We start from the raw sequence: 21,028 nt of genomic DNA, 5'->3' as shown, positions 1-21,028 counted from the left end.
ATTTGAAAAAATAATGACAGAAACTTCGCTAACTTGGTGAAGGAAACAGACATATGTACAAGTTCAGGAAGCACAGAGAGTCCCAAGCAAGATGAACCCAAAGAGGCCCACTCCAAGACACATCATAATAAAAATGCAAAAGGTCAAAGACAAACAGAGAATCTTAAAAGCAGCAAGAGAAAAGCAGTAAGTTACCTACAAGGGCGCTTCCATAAGACTGTAGCCGATTTCTCAAAAGAAACTTTGCAGAACAGAAGGGAGTGGCAAGAAACATTCAAAGTGATGAAAAGGAAGGACCTACAACCAAGATTACATTGTCCTGCAAAGTTATAATTTAGAATTGATGGCCATATCAAGAGTTTCCGAGACAAGAAAAAGCTAAAGGAGTTCATCACCACCAAACCAGTATTATATGAAATGTTAAAGCTTCTTTTTGAAGAAGATAAAAAATATGAACAATAAAATGGCAATAAATACATATCTATCAACAATTGAATCTACAAACTAAGTGGACAAGCAGAACAGAAGCAGACTCACACACACAAAAAACTTTTTTTTTGTTACCAGATGGGAGGGGGGTTGGGGGGATGGTTAAAAAAGGTGAAGGGATTAAGAAGTACAAATTTGTTGTTAGACTAAGGAACCTCAAAGGGAAGGGGGTATGGGGGACGAGAAGAGATAAACCTCAAAGGGAGTGGGGAGGAGGGGGTCAATGCAGGCAAAAATGGGGAACATCTGTAATACATTCAACAATAAAGATAAGTTTTTTGTTGTTTTTTTTTTAAATCACAAGTAGGAAAGCAAAACTGAAATCCATGGACACAATCTACAACCAGATGAGCCCTGGCCAGTGTGGCTCAGAAGTTGGAACATAGGCCTATGCACCGAAGGGTCCTGGGTTTGATTTCCAGTCAAGGGCATGTACCTGGGTTGCAGTTCAATCCCCAGCCCCAGTAGGGGTCGTGCGGGAGGCAACCAAATGATGTGTCTCTCTCACATTGATGTTTCTCTCTCTCTCTCTCACCCCTTCTCTCCCTCCTTTCCACTCTCTCTAAAAAAAATAATAAATGGAAAAAGTATCCTCGGGTGAGAATTAAAAACAAAGAACAAAAAGATGAAAATTATTCCCTCATGAACCCTGAAATATGAGTAGATGGAGACAAATTAGAGATGGCTACATGAACAAAATAGTGTCATCTAGGGAAGAGTCTGTAGCAAGAATCAGCAGGGCATCTGATAGATCTGAAAACTGTGAAAAAAAAAAACTCACTCAAACCTAAGCAAGTTAATTTATGAACAACAACTAAGACTGACAAGGGTTTGCACCTTTAAAGAGTGACTGAATGCAAGGAGTCCATGGTATAACCAGGAGCTGCCTGGGCCCTATTAATTCTCAAAACCATTCAAAACTCCCTTCTGGGGCAAAGTCCCTGTCTGAGGAGAAACTGGTGGGAAGGACTCTACATTAGCCAGGAAAGGGAGAAGAGAGACAAAACAGATAAAAGTAAAAGAGGCAGAAAGGAATTAGCTATAATTTTGAACAATTCTCAAAAACAATAGAAGATGGACTCTATAGCCATAAAACTAGAAAAAAAAAAAAAAAAACTGTCCTAAATCAGGCCTCTTCCTAAAACTTCAGGGAAAATAATTTCATGTAAAAATAAGCAACAGAATATCCTTACAGAATTAAAACATGTCAGAAAGATATATCCACCAAAAATGATGAAAACTAAAATCTATTATTTTAAAACTAGCTCAACCATATTAAGAAAAAGTTATATGATATTAAAAAATGCACATAATATGGAAGAATATAAAAATTCAGAGTAAGAACAACTCAGAAATTTCATGACAGAATGCAGGAAAGAATTAACAGTAAAAGAATATCACTTCAGAATGAAGACTAAGCTACAAGGAACAAGGAGCAAATAAACACAACAGATAATACCTTAGAAGAAACAGAAGATGAAAAGGAGGACTTTTTAAAAAATATATGTTTTTATTGATTTTTTTTAGAGAAAGAGGACGGGAGAGTGAGATAGAAACATTGACTGGCTGCCTCCTGCACGCCCCCGACTAGGGATCGAACCCACAACCTGGGCATGTGCACCGACCAGGAATCAAACCAGGACCTCTCAGTCCATGGGATGATGCTCAGTCCACTGAGCTACACCAGCCAGGTGAGGAGGACTTTTTCAGTAAAAAAAAAAAAAAAAAAAAAAAAAAATGCAGGTGCTCTGGTCAGTGTGGCTCAGATGGTTGGAGCATGATCCATGCACCAGAAGGTTTAGATTCCTTGTCAGGGCACATGCCCACACTGAGTGAGGGTTAATCCTTGGTCGGGGTGACTATGGGAGGCAGCCTATCCCTGTATCTCTCTCATATTGATGTTTCTCTCTCTCTCTCCCTTCCTCTCTCTTAAATCGATTAGAAAATATCCTCAGGTGAGGATTTAAAAAGAAGAAATGAAGGTGATACAAATTATTCAAGAGGATGTGGCAAATATCGAAGATAGTCAAAGGGAAAAAGGAAACATAATAATTAAAGTTTATAAGTCAAGAAATTTTTACTGAAATTTTTAAAAAATCTGAAACCACATACTGAAAGGGCACACCATATACTTTGGAAAATTAACTCAGAATGACCAACAACATCAAGTCATATTCTGGTAAAATTATTGGACTTTGAAGGAAAAATCTTTTGACAACCAGGCAAAAAACACCAAATGTTTTAATACAGAAAGAAAATTATATTGCCAGAAGGCTTTGAAAATATTTTATGCCAGAAGAAAATGGATGACACATTTAAAATACTCAAGGCAAGAATGTATGAGCCATAGATTTTTATATCCAGCTAAAATGATTTTCAGTTATTAATGCAAAAAACTCTATCAATGTGTAAATATTTTAGGAAATGTTGGTCCCATGAATCCTTCCTGAGAAAACTTTTAGAGCTTCAAACAACCAAAATGACTGGAGAGACATAAAAACCGGTAGTGAACATCAAATATAGGGTGTCCCCCAAAAATATATACACCAAAAAAAGTGTAATTATAAAGCCAGTGATTACTAAAATACATTTCATTTTCAAAATGCAATAGAGGGGTGGGAGTGGGAAGGAGGGGGTTAATGGGGGAAAAGAGGAGGGACATCTGTAATACTTTCAACAATAAAAAAAAATGTAATAGAATCTATAGGCACCCTGTATACATTTTTGGGGACATCCTATACATACCCACACAGATGAGGGCTATAAGGGAAACAATGTAGTATATAATGGCCTTATGCACTAACAATGTAGATGCTGGACAACTTTGAAAATGGGGAGAGAATGAGGGAGAACATATGGAAAAATTCCTCTTTTCAGTAATCATTAAAATGAGTTTATTATTTGTCAAAAGTTCAGAAATTCCTTTAGTTTAACCCATTTCTTTCCCGTTGAATTCAAATAAAATGAAATATGAGCATTTTATTTAAACATATTATATGATTGGTTAAAAGTTTGGAGTGGAGAATCAGGATGCCTGAGTTCAGATCCCAGCTCTGATGCTTGTTGAATAAGTTTGGATCCTATCTCTGCTATGTACTGTTGTAGCTCACTGTCCTTAGAATCCAACTTGTCTTTAAGCTGCCCTAATTAACAACCTCAGAGACAGCAAGATGAACAATGGGGAATGTTATAGAGGGCTTTAGCCCCATAAAAATTAACCAGAGTTTGACCTTCACTGGGAATTTGAAAAGCAACATCCTTCAGGAAAAGGGAGAACAGAAACGGCCCCAAGGCCAGAGTGTCCTGCATGCTCTGTAAAGAAACTGATAGGGAGAAACTGAAGCTCCCTTTACCCCATAAAACTGTAACTGTTCAACATGTGTGTATTGCACCTGACTGACCGCTGATATCCGTCTCGAATTTGTTAGGTTTTAAAACTTGGATAATGGGCCCTGGCCGGTTTGGCTCAGCGGTTAGAGCGTCGGCCTGCGGTCCTGAGAGACCCGGGTTCGGTTCCCGCTAAGGGCGCGTGCCTCGGTTGCAGTTTGTCCCCGGCCCTGGTCGGTCGTGCGGGTGGCAGCCACTCGATGTGTCCCTTTCACGTCGATGTTTCTCTCTCTCTCTCTGTTCCTCTCTCTCCCTCCCGCTCTACCTGAACAAAAAATGGAGAAATGTCCTCGGGTGAGGATAAATAAATAAATAAATAAATAAATAAATAAAACTTGGATAATGGAATGAATAGCAGGATAGATGTATGCTGACCCAGTTCACCCAGTTCCCTTTCGCCTCAGCTCCTTCCCACCTCCGTTCCCTCCTGCTTATCGCTAACTGCCTCCACTTCTGTACACGCAGCTTGCTTGCTCTGCTAAACTCTTGAATGACCCCTGCCCTATATAAGCAACCCTCCCCCTGAGCTCGGGGCTGCAGTTCTCCTCTGTGTAGGTTGGCTGCAGTCCCTGCGCAGGTAATAAAACATCCCCAAAAACTGAAAAATTGAGTCTGAGTGTGGTCGATCTCCTGGGTTACAACAGTACTAGGAGTATAACCTTGAGCAAGTTACACCCCTGGTGCCTCATTTTCTTCATCTGTATAATAGGGACAAATTAATGAGTGAAGTGCCTCAAAAAGTGTCTGATACACAATAAGTATGAACTATTACTATTGTTGTTGATATTGCTATTATTCCATTTACCAACAAAAGTATTTCCATTTCTCTGTGTTGTTCACATAACATTAAATATGGTTATGTCTGGGTGGTAAGATTAAGAGTGATTTTATTTTTCTCCTTTGATTATCTGTATTTCTAATTTCTCTACAATAAATATATATTGTTTTATTGATTGATTCATCCTCACCTGAGGATATTTTTACATTAATCTTCAGATAGAGCTGGAGGGAGAAAGGGAGGAAGAGAAAGAGAGAGAAACATCGACACGAGAGACACATCAAGTGGCTGCCACCTGCACAACCCCAACTGGGGCTGGGGACAAACCGCAACTGAGGCACGTGCCCTTGGCCGGAATTGAACCTGGGACTCTCCAGTCCGCGGGCAACGCTTTTACTGCTGAGCCATACCGGCCAGGGCAATATATATTGTTTTAAAAGAAAAAATTTAATTTTTTTAAAATGTACCCTGAACATTATACTTTCATTGGTTTCTGGTCATGAGACCCAATGCGTAGCGGTGCTGGACAGGAATAAAGTGATTTGTTTCAATTAGGTGAACACTGCAGGAGAAAAGGCCTCTAAAGATCCACTCATTTTTTCAATTGCCTTTTTTCATTTCTGAAACTTGGATTCCTCTCATTTTCACCCACAATCAGCACATGGCCTCTTCCTGAACACTGCGTCTATGACTATGGCCATGTAAGACAAAAGGAATGAATAGAAAGGCTCTGGCCTATTCTTCAATTTTGTAAATTATGTCAGTCTAATTTTAAAATTACTTGTAGAAGAAAATAAATCCACAAAAATACCAGCTCATAATTCAATTCTCACATTGCTGGGTTTTTAAACAAGGTAATCAACAACAGAGTAATGGCCAAAGATAAAAAATATCATAGATGAAAGAAATCAGTGTTTAGGAGGCTAACACAACTGACTTTTAGTTGCAAGTCATCTAATCCTAGAAAAATAGTGTTATACAGGCTTTTATATTTTAAAGTAATAAATAAATTTCATAGGAAAATGGAACTTCAATTCTCAATTTCAAAGTACTTACAAGATTTGGTTATTTCCCACAGTGAATTTCCCATAGAAGTGAAGTGGGTTTCATGCACATAAGTACCACGCAAAACATTGGCCTTTTGTACACAAATCAAGCGATTACATGCCCCAGTTTTCTTCAGATCAACATTCATAATAGAAAGTTGTACAGTATGAAGTATAGGTCCCCCATGCCTTAAAATCATTGCAGCTCCAAAAAGAACCATGGAGGGGACTAATTTGGTATCATTTGAGGTGGCTAATAATCCAACCCCTCACTTTAAAAATTGATAATTAGCCCTGTCTGGTTTGGCTTAGAGGTTAGAGCATTGGCCTATGGACCAATGGGTCAAGGGTTTGATTCCCATCAAGAGCATGTGCCTGGGTTGCAAGTTCAATCCCAGCCCTGGTCGGGGTCCTGCGGGAGGCAACCAATCGATGTGTCTCTCTTACATCAATGTTTCTCTCTCTCTCACACTCAATCCCTCCCTCCCTCCCTTCCACTCATCTAAAAAAGTTTAAATTGATAGTTGAAAAGAAAGAATTAAACATGTATCTGCCTTTCTAGCAGAAACTGAATTTCAGAACATCCAAAGAGTCCAGCTGATGCCTGAAAGCAGTGCTTTATAGAAAAGTGCCATCTTATAAATATAGATTAAAAAATAGATGAGAAAAATAATCATTTCATAACCCCTAATAAAATTTGTGATTCAAACAAGGATACCAACTGGTATAAAAAGCATTAGCTGAAGAATTGATGGGCTGCTAACATAACAGCACAGAGATTATCTTCAGGTGGCAAGGGGGAAAATAAGTGTAGATGGCAGGAGGGGACATGCTGTTATTATCTTAAATACAGTGGTCAATCTTAGCCTCACTAATGGGACACTTGAATATTTATTACCTGTCTCTTGACAGTTGGGACAGTTGGAAAAAATTTAAATATGGACTAAGTATTAGATAATACTAAGAAATAAATAATTCCTGCCCCGGCCGGTTTGGCTCAGCAGTTATAGTGTTGGCCCACGGACCAGAGAGTCCTAGGTTCGGTTCCCACTAAGGGCACATACCTCAGTTGCAGTTTGTCCCAGGCCCTGGTTGGGGCCGTGTGGGTGGCAACCATTCGATGTGTCTCTCTCACATGGATGTTTTTCTCTCTTCCCCCCTCTCCCTCCAGCTTTGTCTGAGCATAAATGCAAAAATGTCCTCGGGTGAGGGAACATAAATAAGTAAATAATTCTTGAAGTATGATCATGCTATTTTGACTATAACATTCTTAGTTTTTAAAGAGATATACTGAAGTAAAAAAATCAGCAATATTTTGAAGTTAACGCCAAGTTGAAAAGCTGCTTTCCAGTCAGGAATGCAAAACTGGCACTGAAAATATAATTGGTTTCTAAGAAGTAGGAGAATAAGAGATAATTTTTTGTGGATGAAAAAGAAATACAGATGCAAAGGAGAAGCAATCCCCTGTGTGTATCCCCACAATATGGCCAGCAGCCCAACTAGTCATAGAGAAAAGGCAAACAGCGAAGGAACAGGAAGAAATGCTGTTGGCCAAAATGTTACTATAGTGATGAACAAAACACTGTCAAAACACTTGAAACCTAATGGAAAACGACACAGAAGACTTAATTAATTTGTGGCCACACCTAAATGATTTTTTAAAGAACCACTACTAATGGTGTACTGTGGAAGGAAAAAGTGTTTAGAAAGGGCATGGATTATTTCTTTGGATTATGAGACAGTAATTTGGGCTAGAATGGCTTCTCATTCAGGTTCTGCAATTATCTAAGTACTAGTCTTTGAGAAATTTCTCTGTAGCCCCCAATGTCCCCATCTCTCAAGTGAAGGGGTAGGACTACAATCTAGAGTTTAAAAATTTTATAATTAAAGAAATATCATTAACCATGTAAACCTCTACCTCATTAGATGACCTCTAGGGCCATGTTCATTCCTTTTTTTAGAAGTTTTTTGCTTTATTTTTTAATTTTTTTCTTTTATTGATTTTTAGAGAGAGAGGAAGGGAAAGAAAGAGAGAGAGAGAAACATCGATGAGAGTGACACAGCAATTGGTTACCTCCCGCACTACACCAACCAGGGCCAGGGACGAATCGCAACCAAGGTGCGTGCCCTTGACTGGAATCAAACCTGGGACTTTTTGATCTGTGGGCAGATGCTCTAACCACTGAGCAAAAACGACTAGGGCCCATGTTCATTTTTTAATTCAATGATTCTAGAAATAAGAGTAGCCTTTCTGCTGGATGTGCAGTTCAATTTGGGAAGACTGCTGCCACGTAAAGATTGTTCATGTGGTTAAAAAGGAAACATATGAAAATTTGTTCTATTACCCTATCCCCAGACTTGTATTTTTATTAGACTTTTAGTTTTAAATATTGATTTTATATAATGGTCTGCAACCATCACAAACAAAATCATCATATGCTTTTAGTGGTCCATCTTATCAGTGTATCCACCTCACTAAATTATAGCATTATCTGACTCACTGGGACAATGTATTATCCTCTAGACAGCAAATTGGAAAAAAAAAAAATTTCCCCATCTCCGAGAAAAAAAATTGATCTGATTTTGCTGTCAGTGTTACCATCATTCACTCTATCATCCAGGCTTGAAATCTTGAAATTATATTTTACTCTCTACCCGCCTTTCATCACCCACAGAGGGTTACCAAGTCTAATGAGTTTCCTTTAATAATGTCTCGCATCAATTTCCTCTGCTACCACCCTGGTTCAAGTCCCTATTATCTCTCAGACCTCAATGATTACAATATTCTCTGTTACCTTAATAACTTATACAGGGTTTATTTTTATCATAAAATTAATACATGCTTATTATAGGCAATTTGGAAATTTCAGAAAGGTAGGGAGAGAATGATATCAATTACCCACAATCGCTCTGCCAGAGATGGTAATTTTAACCCATGTTTAACCACTCGTTGTTCTGTGTACATATTCATTCATTTTTAAAAAAAAATTAGGATTATAATACAATACACATTTATGATATGTTTCTTTTATGATGAATATTTTATTATGACATTAAATGCTTTGAAAACCTAACTTAAAAAACTAATTTCAATTGTTGTTTCATTGGTTTCTAATTTTTTAACTATGTTTTCACTGATTTTGTTTTTTATTTTAGAGAGAGGAAGGGAGAGAGATAGAAACATCAATGTGAGAGAGATACATTGATCGGCTGCCTCCTACATGCCCCCTAATAGGGATCGAGCCCACAACCCAGGCATGTGCCCTGACCAAGAATTGAACCAGGACCTCTCAGTCCATGAGATGATGCTCAGTCCACTAAGCCACACTGGCTGGGCTGGTTTCTAATTTTTCATGTTAGAAACAAATACTGCATTGACAATCCTTAGCCATTGATGGATTATTTCCTTAGAATAGATTCTTAAAAGTATAACTGCAAGATCAAAGATCCTTGTTACAATTTACCAAGTTGCTCTCCAACAGGAATACATACCATTTTACAGGCCCCCCCCCCAGCAATGCATACAAAGTGTCAGTTCCCTACCTACTTGTTAACACTGGCTATTATCACCTCTTAGAAATTTATTAGGCTGGAAATTTATATCTTATCTATGCTTTGGTTGGCATGTCTTGTGTGTATCAGTGAGTCCAAACATGTTTTTACAGATATTGGATGTTTGTGTCATGGGACTTTGGTCTTCATTCTGCTAATAGTAGCAAACTCAAGTGCCTTTTAGGGGTCTGGCATGTTAGGTCATCGTGTGAAACCACAGTGGCAATTAGGAATGGTAGGGGTAAGATGAATTGGAGAGTGTGTGCCCTGTTTAAGATTCCAAATTGAAAAACATTAAACATATCATGCTGGCCAAACAAAACGTCTATGGGGCAAATTTGGGACTAGTTTCCCAGTTTGCTAGTGCCTCCCCCCTTTAATCCATTCTCTTCTATTATCAGAATGACATTCCTAATACCTTCCCATATAAGGCTAGCCATAATGTCATGCAACATCTTTTTCCCAGAACTCCCCTATCCCAACCTTCTACTTCTATCATACAGAACTCTTTGAAGAAGTGATTTTCTTGAAGACAAGCATTCTATCTTACAAGAGACAATGCAGCATAGTGGAAAGAAAGGACTCTGGAATCAGACAGTCCTGGGTCAAATCTCACCTAACTTTTACCTACTAGCTGTGTGACCTCAGTAAAGTTACTTAACCTTGCTGAGGCTCCATTTCCTCATCTGTAAAATGATACTAAAAACACCTACATCACAGAGTGGTTATGAGCACTCAATAAGGGAATATAAGCAAAGCACTTAGTATATTGCCTGGCACATAATAGACTTTAACAGTAATTTTCAAAGTCTAGTCCACAGACTATCTTGCCAGGATAGGAATCATCTGTGGGCTCCTGTCAAATATGTGGACTCCTGGGCCCCATCCCAGACCTACTGAATCAGAATTTCTAGAGCTAGGGCCCAAGATTCTATGTTCTTACAAGCATTCTAGTTGATTGTGATTCAACTAAAGTTGAAGAATCACTGGTTGTCATAGTCACCTCAGTTACAGTGTACAATCTCCTCCTCAGGGAGCTGACTTCTGGAACTACCTGCCTAGTGGTGCCCTATCCCCCAAGGTCTGGCAGTTACCCACTGTCTGTGATCATGACGTGGTGAAAAAGTGATACGAATGAATCATCCTCAACTAGCATGTCAGCCTCACTGTCTTTCTTCCCTAGCCACATGTTATTGCTGCCATTGTGAATCACTCATTAGTACAAAAATTGTTTGAGGGCTAAAGATAAATGGGAAGTATTATCAATAGTAATACTAATCACTAATACTTACTAAGCATCTATAATGTGCCAGACAAACCAAGCAGTTTTTATGTATTAAATAAACTTAATCCATATAACAACACTATGAAGCAGGTGTTACCATTACCTTCCATTTATAAATGGGAAAACGGAGGCACAGAGAGGTTAAGGAAGTTCCCTAAGGTCAAATAGATGGTTAAATGACACAGCAGAGATTTGAATCCAGACAATCTGACTCCAGAGCCCAGACTATTATCTGCTATGCTGACCTACTTCCCTAAATTAACTGCTCTATCCCTGATATTACTTATTTAGGATATATATAATATTATTTATATTCATTTCATTTAATGTCTTCATTATTTTATTTGGGTGAATGTTTTTATCAGAGTAACTTCAAACCCCTTTGTTTTCATAAGGTCCTAGGTTTTCTAGCCACAAACATGAGAATTTGCAGCAAACGATAACAGTCTTGATGAGTTTGCTTTACTTCCATACCTTCAGAGAACAGCTTTCGAGGCAATAACATGAACAGAATCAATTTCAATTGTTTACCCTATCTTTATAATTTATATTAAATCAAGCGATAGAGAGTCAGAAGCCTTGCCTATTGGGCTAGTTTCATAATTGAGACTCTTTGCCCAACATATTTGGATCAAATATGCCCCCTACCCCAGAGAGAGAATGAAGGCAAATGATATGAGATAGACAGTGTTCTGGGGACTTCTTAAATGCTATGCTTGGACTGAGATACAACATTTTTAATCAGCTCTTTATTAATATTTTAAATAAAATGTAGTTTCAAATAACCAATTTTGAAATGTAATTCTGACACATGCTACAACATAGATGAACCTTGAAAACATTATGCTAAATGGAAGAAGCCAAACACAAAAGAACACATACTGAAGGATTCTGCTTATATGAGGCACCTAGAGTAGGCAAATTCAGAAAGACAGAAAGTAGAATAGAAGTTACCAGACTGAGGGGAATGGGAAGTTATTGTTTAATGGGCCCAGTTTCTGTTTGGGATAATGGAAAAGTTCTGGAAATAGGGATGATGGTTGCACAACATTATAAATGTACTTAATGCCATTGAGCTGTACGCTTAAAAATGGTTAAAGTGGTTAATTTTATTTTTTATATATATATATATATATATATATATATATATATATATATATGGTGTCCCCAAAATGTATACACACTTTGAATAATTATAAAGCCAGTGTTTATTAAAATGCATTTCATTTTCAAAATGTAATAGAATCTACAGACGCCATGTATACATTTTGGGGACACCCTGTATTTTACTAAACTAAAAACAAATTCCATAGCCTCCAAAACCACCAATTTTGAATCTCATGGAGTCACAGCTTACCAGGGTATCATCATTTTGGTCTCCAAACATTTCCTTAAAAATCTTGCCAGGATCAGGAATTGGAGGGAATATAATGATCTTCAGCCTTTAAGAAAATAGACATTTTTAAAAATCAAATATTTCGCCCCATAGGAACGTTACACTTAAATACAGCCATATTAAAAGAAGGCTTGGATTAAAGACATAGTACGCAAGTCATCTTTAATGATAGAGCAGTTGTGAAGAAATTTCTAAAACAAGCTGAAAATTCAATGTCCAAAGAGGATCAAATGTGGGTGGCATAAAGGGACCTTTAGGATAAGCAGACTAGTTATACCCTATCATTTAACATTTTTTCCAGCTTTACTGAGATACACTTGACAAATAAAAATCGTATATATTTGAGGTGTAAGTACAATGTGATGTTTTGATATATGTATACATTATGAAATGATCACCACAATCAAGCTAATTAACACATTCATCTCTCCTCTATTTTTACATGGAGATGGTAGATGACCTTATCTCCTAGGTCTCTACACATTGGTGTGCCCCAGGGTTCAGCCTTTTGTCTTCTCTATCTTACTCACTTTATGAGCACTTTTGTCTAGTCTTAGGGCTTTAAATACATTTATATGCCAAGGACTCCCAAAATTCTATCTCTAGCCCAGGCCTCTGTTAAACTCCAGATTCATGTATACAACTACCTATTTAACATGTCTACTTGGCTATCTAATAGGTGTCTCAAACGTATGTCAAAACTGAAGTTCTCACCTTTACATTCAAGCCAGCTCTCCTCACACATTTCTTCACCATAGTAAATGGTTTCAGCATTCACTCAGTTTGCTGAAGCCAAAAATCTAAGAGTTATGCTTGAATCCTCAATTTCCCCTGCACCTTCATAAAAGCAGCCATCACCTAGTGCTATCAATTCTATCTTCAAAATATATCTCACATCAGACCAGTTCTTACTACTTCCATTGCCAACACTTAGCTTAGGCTACCCTCATCTTTCCCTTCAAACCCAGCAATACCTTCTAAACTAATCTGCCTGCTTCTATTCTTGCCCATTCTTCACTCAGCAACTATAGAGATCTTTTGTGACAGTAAATCACATCCCTCCCCTGCTTAAAACTTTCCAATTGTTTCCCCCTTATGCATAAGATAAAAATTTCAGTTACTTGCCATGGCCTACAGCCCTACATGATCTAGCCCTGGAAACCTCTCTAGCCTCATCGCCTCTCTCTCCCTTGCACACTTTATTCCAGCAAGACCACGAAGCTCATCCCAGCCTTGAAGCCTTTGCACTTACTGTTCCCTTGGCCTGGAATACTCCCTCTCTGAATATCTAGCCTTTCTCCTTACCAGCCCCACAACTTTACTACTCACTATGTGAAGTCATAGTATTTACTATTGTGTTAGGTATAGGTATAGGTATAGGTATAGGTATAGGTATAGGTATAGGTATAGGTATAGGTATAGGTATAGGTATAGGTGCGTGTATATATATAAAAGATACACACACACAACCAGGGCACATGCCCAGGTTGTGGGCCTAATCCCCAGTGTGGGGCATGCAGGAGGCAGCCAATCGATGTTCTCTCTCATCAATGTTTCCATCTCTCTCTCCCTCTCCCTTCCTCTCTCTCTAAAATCAATAAAGAGCCCTGGCTGGTTTGGCTCAGCAGTTAGAGCGTTGGCCCGCAGACCAGAGAGTCCCAGGTTTGGTTCCTGCTAAGGGCACGTGCCTTGGTTGTAGTTTGGCTCTGGCCCTGGCCCTGGCCCTGGCCCCGGATGGGGTCGTATGTGTCAATGTGTTGCTCTCACATCAATGTTTCTCTCTCTCTCCCCCACCCCTCGCTTCTGCTCTATCTGAAGATAAAAATGCAAAAATGTCCTCAGGTGAGGAGAAAAAAATAAATAAAATAAAATCAATAAAGAAAATATATTTTAAAAATAACCTTATTTCAACAATAAATATTTACTGAAAGAGCAAATAATAGCACCAGTCTATTCCACATGGTGAAATAGAGAAAGGAAAACATTCTCAAGGAATGAATGCCGTGTATTACATTCAACTTAGCGCAACTCTCTTTTCTACAGCATTAAGTAGCAATGTGCTTTGCATTCATACCAGACAAATCATTTAATTAGCAATAGTCTCCATTTCTAAAACTTCATACCAATAGCTACCAACTAACTGAATAATTTAGACACTTGAAAGAGTAGAGTGAACATAGCAACAGTTCTAAACACATACAAAGAGAGCAGTGACTGAGCAGAGCCCTGGGAAACTATCTAACACTTCCCTTACCAGAAAATGGGCATGATAATGCTTCTTTGCCATGCCATACTACCAAAACCCATCATAATCCAAATGCTTTTAATACACTGGGCAAACATCAAACACCCACACAGAGTAATAACCTTAGCAACCAGGCTAGCAGAAACTGTCAAGTCTACCTGGGCAGCTGCCTTACCTTTTTAGATAAAGCAGAAGGACTATGATTGCACCTGCAACAATAATTGGAATGATGAGTAACAAGATGATGTAGAGTGTGGAATTGGTCTTCTTAGCTGGAAAATATAAAGCAAACAGAAAGATATGAGAAATAAAATCCCTTTAGAAATAAACCAAAGAACAGCTCTACTAGAGTAGTGAGATCACAGATATTTCTGCCCTCTACTCCAACCTATTTTCTAAAACCTTTCAATTAACTTATCTTCTGTTATGTTAATTTTTTTTTTGGGGGGGGGGGGAGTCCTGCTCTGGTGCCTAAAATTCTATGAATGAATAAACACCTTAAAAATTATCTGAAACCAAGATATCTCAACAGGTTTCAGACACTATTAACAAAGATGTTATAACTGTTAAATATGTTATCTCATTAAGAGTGAGTATCTTTTCTTATTGGTTACTTAATGCTATTGGAACACCTAAAATAATCCTAACTACCACTACTACTATTCCTAACTGAGCACCTACTATATGTGTGATACCATACTAGGTGCTTCTACATGCTTATATCTATGCTATAGAAATAGATATTATTGTTTCCCATTTATACAGATGAGAAGGATAAGGCTCAGAGGAGTTTACTGGCTTGTCCCTAAAGGTTTAGTAAATGATGGAGTCAAGCCTCAAATCCAGCACCATCCAATTCCAAAGTCTTTCATTAACTGCCTTGTTACACCTAACACATGAAATGCCGTATGTCTATTTATTTGCTTATCTTTTCCACTAGGGCATGAACATTTAGAAAGCATTATCAAGGCCTAGCATCATTGTTTCAGGCAGCCTCTAAGATGACCCAAAATGATCCCTGCTTTCTGATGTTCACACCCTGATGTAATCCCCTCCCCTTGAGGATGGGCTGGACTAACTGACTCATTTGTAAAGAACTGAACAGCAACAGTGATAGAATGTCATTTCCAAGACCAAGTTATTAATGACTGTGGTTTCCACCTTGGGTGTTCTCTCATACACTCTTTCTTGCTTGGATCACTCACTTGGGGAAGTCAGCTGCTGCTCTGTCATGAAGTAGCCCTGTGAGGAGCTCCATGTGCAAGTAACAGAGATGGGGGAGCTCTGTGTTATTTTCCTAGAATTGCTGTTAACAAATCACCAAACACTGGTTGGCATAAACAGAAATATATCCTCTCACAGTTCTGGAGGCTAAAAGTGCAAAATGAAGGTATCAACAGGGACATGCTCCCTCTGGGGACTCTAGAGAAGAATCCCTTCTTGCCCGTTTCTAAGCTTCTGGTGGGGACCAGAATCTTTGGTATTCCTTGGCTTGTAGTTACATCAAGTTACATCCAAGGGACTGGATAAAGACTCCAATCTCTTCCTTCATCTTTACATGGTCTTTGTTTGCTATGTGTCTTTGTGTTTCTGTGAATTCTCTCTTCTACTTATAAGAATACTAGTCATTGGATTTAGGGCTTAATCTAAGCTAGTATGACCTCATTTCAACTTGATTACATTTGCAAAACTGTATTTCCAATAAAGGTCACATTCACAGATAGCAGGAGTTGGAATTTAAACACATATTTTGGGGGGATACTATTCAACCTGCTATATTTCCCCCTCTACCAGCCAGAGAGCAATTGAGGCTCTCTAATGACCACATTAGTTGTGAACTTGGAAGTGGACTCTCCAGCCCCAGTCAAGTCTTCAGATGAGGCTCTAGTCCTTGCTGATAGCTTGACTGTAACCTCATGAGAGAACGTGAGCCAGAGGTACCTAGCTAAGCTGTGCCCAGATTCCTCATACAGAAAGAAACTATGAGATGGTAAATATGTGTTTTTTTAAGCCACTGTATTTTGGGGGTAGTTAGACAACAATAGATAACTAATACAACCCTATCTGGCACATAGTTTGTTCAGTTTCTCAATTAATAGGGAATTGACTATCTCAACAACCTGTCTCTCTGATTGTTTATATAGCTGTTAGAAAGTCCTTAAGTTGGTCCTATTTTGCCCCATGGAGCCACAGAAAAGATAGCCTATTCCCTCTTCTACCTGACAATACCTCAATATTAGAACTAATCAATCATGACTCCCAAAGCTTACTTCATCAACTGTTTCTCCCTAAATTTTGAGATTCTTCAACATTCTGATTACCCTTTCAAGGATATATTCCAGTGTGCTGATGCACCTCCTATAATGTGGTACCCAGAATGAATATAGCACACTTCTGATGTGGCCAGGACACTATGCCACACCCTGCAGCACTCCCTTGTTTTAGGTGCTGCACTATCACTGCTGCCTGTGACTGCATATGCCTTTAGGAATACTTAAGCATTCAATGTTGAGTCACTTTGAGTTTATAGTCAAATAAATCCCTATATCCCACCCTACAACACACACATTCATAAATCACGGGTCTTTTCAATCCTATACTTGAGCCTGACATATAGCTTGTTCACCTCTCAATAAATGAAACTAATTTTTTCAAACCTAGATAATAGGTTTATCTCCATTAAATGCCATCAAGGGTCACTACTCTAGTCTTGATTCTATCACCAGCACAAAGTCTAGTCCTCCAGCACTGCAGATTTAATCATGCCTACTTCTTATTTTTTTTCAGGTTGTTAACAAAGATGGAGACAGAACAGAAGAGAAGATAATACCATTTGGATTATGGATTTCCAAAGTGCTATATATTGCAAATTAAACCTGGGTGACTTAACAGTAATTAAACAGAAAATACATTTTAACTGTAATATTCTCTGGCTGATAATAAGAATGTAGAACAGTCCCTTTCACCCATCCTATTTTCTGCTTCAGCTTCGTTTCCATGCATCAATGGTTTAAGTTTTAATGAAATACTGATCCCTTACCTATACTCATCGCTGGACTCCAATTACTCCAGAGTTCGTCATCCTTATAGCATATCTTATTTGTTTTGACTCTCATTCTGATTGTGTTCAAAGTATCAGAAAGAACACCAGGAACCCAGAAACAACTTGTACCCTTAAATTAAAAAAAAAAAAAAAACACAAGGGAGATTAACAGTTTATTCTTTCTCTGCTTCTGAATCTTAATTCTAATTATCACACAAATGCTATATATGATTAAGACTTGAATTGTAATCCAAATTATCTGATCTTAACTCCTGGATAAAACTGGCAATAACACACAGAACAAAATAGGTCATCTTTCTCAAAGCAGTTCAAATTTAGGCTCACCAGGTCCCACCCCCAACTACTCACGAGTTTAACCCCAAATAGCTAAAGTTGAATTTACTGACCTCCAGGTTTCCTTCAAATTTTGAATGATCACATATGGATTCTTCAACCTTAAAAATATTTTTAAAAAATGAATAAAATAAAAATATTAAAAGTACCACATTTTACATCATTTAACCATTTTCAACAATGTTTCCTTTATTCCATTAAAAAAGAACCAGGTGAAGTGAAAAAAGATGGGTGCTTAAATTAGTGGTGCTGGGTCAATTATATATCCATATGGGGGGGAAAAAGAATCTTGACCCCCCCCCACCTCACACTATTTACAAAGTCAATTTCAGATGGATTGTACTGCAGATCAAAATGTGAAAGTTAAAATAAATAAGCTAATAAATACATAAATACAGCAAGATTTAGATAAAAACATAGAACATCTTCATGACCTTGAAGCAAAATAAAAATATTTCTGAAATAGGACCAAAAATATTAACCACAAACAATTTTTTATAAAATAATCTATATTAAAATTAAAAACTTCAGTTCATCAAAATGTATCCTAATAAAGGAATGAAAAAGTAAGGCATAGAGTGAGAGAATATATTTGCAATTTCCGACAAAGGACTTACATATATGTGTTATATAATATATATTTACATTTATACATAATACACACCCATATATACGTATATCCCACAATTTAATAAGTAAAAGACAGACAACCCAACAGAAAATCTGGCAAAAGACTTGAATAGGCATTTCACAAGAAGATATCCAAATCACTAACAAACATGAAAAAGTGCTCAATTTCATCAGAAAATGCAAATTAAATCCAAAAGATAACAATACACACACCTACCAGGCAATAAATACCAAGTGTTGATGTGGATATGAAGGATCTAGTACTCTCAATTTCTGCTCTTAGTAGTGTAAATTTGCAAAATCACTTGGGAAAAGTGATATGATTTACCAGAGAAAATTAGATGTAACCCTACAACACATATATGTCCAACCAAAATGTATGCACCAAGAGACAAGCATAAAAATTTTCATAAAAATTCTGGTCATAATCCTAGCCAGTTCGGCTCAGCAGTTAGAGCGTAGGCCTGCAGACCAGAGAGTCCGAGTTTGGTTCCCTCTAAGGGCATGTACTTCGGTTGCAGTTTGTCCCTGGCCCCGGTTGGGGTCTTGTGGGTGGTAGCCAGTCCGTGTGTCTCTCTCTCTTCCCCCCTCTCTCCCTCCTGCTCTATATGAAGATAAATGCAAAAATGTCCTCGGGTGAGCATAAAATATAAAAATTAAAAATAAAATACAAATTCTGGTCATAACAGCTAGCAGAGCCGTGGTCCATGCCCCGAGCTCTCCACCTCCCGGCGCCTGCCAGCCCGAGGCAGCCCGAGCCTAGCCCGCGGTCCCAGCAGCAGCGCCAAGAGCAGCCCCAGTAGCAGCGCCATGGCCGGGTGGAAGGCCTACATCGACAACCTCATGGCAGATGGGACCTGTCAGGACGCGGCCATCGTGGCTATAAGGACTCGCCCTCCGTCTGGGCCGCCATCCCTGGGAAAACCTTCGTCAACATCACACCAGCTGAGGTTGGTGTCCTGGTTGGCAAAGACCTGTCAAGTTTTTTCTTGAATGGGTTTACCCTTGGGGGCCAGAAATGTTCTGTGATCCAGGACTCACTGCTGCAGGATGGGAAATTTACCATGGATCTTCGTACTAAGAGCACCGGGGGAGCCCCCACCTTCAACATCACTGTAACCATGACTGCCAAGACGCAAGTCCTGCTGATGGGCAAAGAAGGTGTCCACGGTGGTATGATCAACAAGAAATGTTATGAAATGGCCTCCCACCTGTGGCGTTCCCAGTACTGACTTCATCTTCCCCCCACCACTACCACTCCCCACTGCTTTTGCACCCTTCTTCCTCCCATACAGACACAAACACCATTTTTATTTTGGGGGGCCATTACCCTACACCCCTTATTGCTGCCAAAACCATATGGGCTGGGAGCCAAGAATGGATGGACAGACACCTCCCCCTACCCATACCCCTCCTGTGTGTGGTTGGAAAAAAAAATTGTTTTTCTGAATAAAAAAGATTCTATTAACAACAACAAAAAAATTCATAAAACTCCAAACTCTCCAAATGTCCATCAATGGGAGAATGGATAAATTAAATGTATTGTATTGGCACAGTGGAATGAATACAGTGAGAATGAGCCATCTACAACTACGAGCAACAGTATCAGTCAATCTCATAAACATAACACTGCATGAAAGAAGGCAGACACACATAAAAATAAAATCACTATAATTCATTTATATAAAGTTTAAAAAGAGTCAACAAAACTAATCTATGGGATTAGAAATCAGGTTAATAGTTGCTCTTTGGGAGAGTAGTGACCAAAAGAGGTCACGATGGAGCTTCTGAGGTGCTGGTTATGTAAGTGAAATATCATTCGCAAAAATCACTCGTGAAAAATCATTGAAATGTATATAACTTGTATAATTTTTCTCCTACATCAATTAGAAGTTTAAAAGAAGAACGAGATAAATTATTCTGTCTTGTGAAGAGTATAATATATGAAAAATAATTGGGTTAATGTAAAATTTAATTCCACACAATTTACATCGCTTGTTGTCTGATGTAAAGAGAATAATCAGTTCCTGAAATACAAATATTTCAAAAATGAGTAAAAAGTCAACACATGAAAACCTGTTGCTTAGTCTAGTTCTGGCCAATAGGTATATGAAAAAATATTCAATATCACTCATCAGTAGGAAATGCAAATCAAAACCACAATGAGATATAATCTCATACCTGTTAGAAGGGCTATCATAAAAAAAATCAACAAATAACAAGAGTTGTCAAGGATATAGAAAAAAGGGGACCCTCATGCACTATTGCTGGGAATGTAACTAGTGCAGCCACTATGGAAAAGACAATGACAGTTCCTCAAAAATTAAAAATAGAACTACCATACATTCCAGCAATCCCATTTCTGTGTACATAACCAAAGGAAATGAAATCAGCATGAAAAAGCTATTGTACATTTGCACAATGGAATACTATGCAATTGTAAAAAAGGAGGAATTCTTATCCTTTGCGATAGCATAGATGGACTTGGAAAGCATTATGCTAAGCAAAATAAGCCAGTCAGAGAAAGTCAAATACCATATGGTATAATATGTAAAATCTAATGAATAAAATAAACTGATGAACAAAATGGAACCAGAAGCATGGACACATAGAACAGACTGGCCAGTGCCTGAGGGGATGGGAGTGGAAAAATAGTCAATTTTAAAAAAAATAAATATGATTTTTCAATTACAGTTGACATACAATATTATATTAGTTTCAGGTGTATAACATAGTTTTTAGACATTAATATAAAAATATTCTATTTCTATCAGAGATGTTTAAACATGAGACAAAGACCAGAACACATAGCTATGATTTTTG

At 38.1% G+C, this 21,028-nt stretch overlaps 1 protein-coding gene and 1 pseudogene across 1 annotated transcript in view; one reads left to right on the top strand and one right to left on the bottom strand.

Moving 5' to 3' along the window:
- The window catches only part of IL13RA1 (interleukin 13 receptor subunit alpha 1), an 85,174-nt gene that overhangs the window by 8,913 nt on the left and 55,233 nt on the right, over positions 1-21,028 (bottom strand). Inside the window, exons 7-10 of the mRNA XM_036270432.1 lie at positions 17,629-17,676; positions 17,219-17,351; positions 14,354-14,450; positions 11,895-11,979 (exon numbers count right to left, since the gene is read on the bottom strand). Coding sequence (XP_036126325.1) covers positions 11,895-11,979; positions 14,354-14,450; positions 17,219-17,351; positions 17,629-17,676 — 363 coding nt within the window. The remainder of the gene's footprint in view (positions 1-11,894; positions 11,980-14,353; positions 14,451-17,218; positions 17,352-17,628; positions 17,677-21,028) is intronic.
- LOC118635676 lies at positions 19,016-19,437 on the top strand (annotated as a pseudogene).

This window comes from Molossus molossus, unplaced genomic scaffold, assembly GCF_014108415.1.
Source record: "Molossus molossus isolate mMolMol1 unplaced genomic scaffold, mMolMol1.p scaffold_m16_p_2, whole genome shotgun sequence".
Lineage (NCBI taxonomy): Eukaryota > Metazoa > Chordata > Mammalia > Chiroptera > Molossidae > Molossus > Molossus molossus.
Note: the sequence above shows the minus strand (reverse complement) of the source record. Positions and strands in the feature narration are given on the sequence as shown.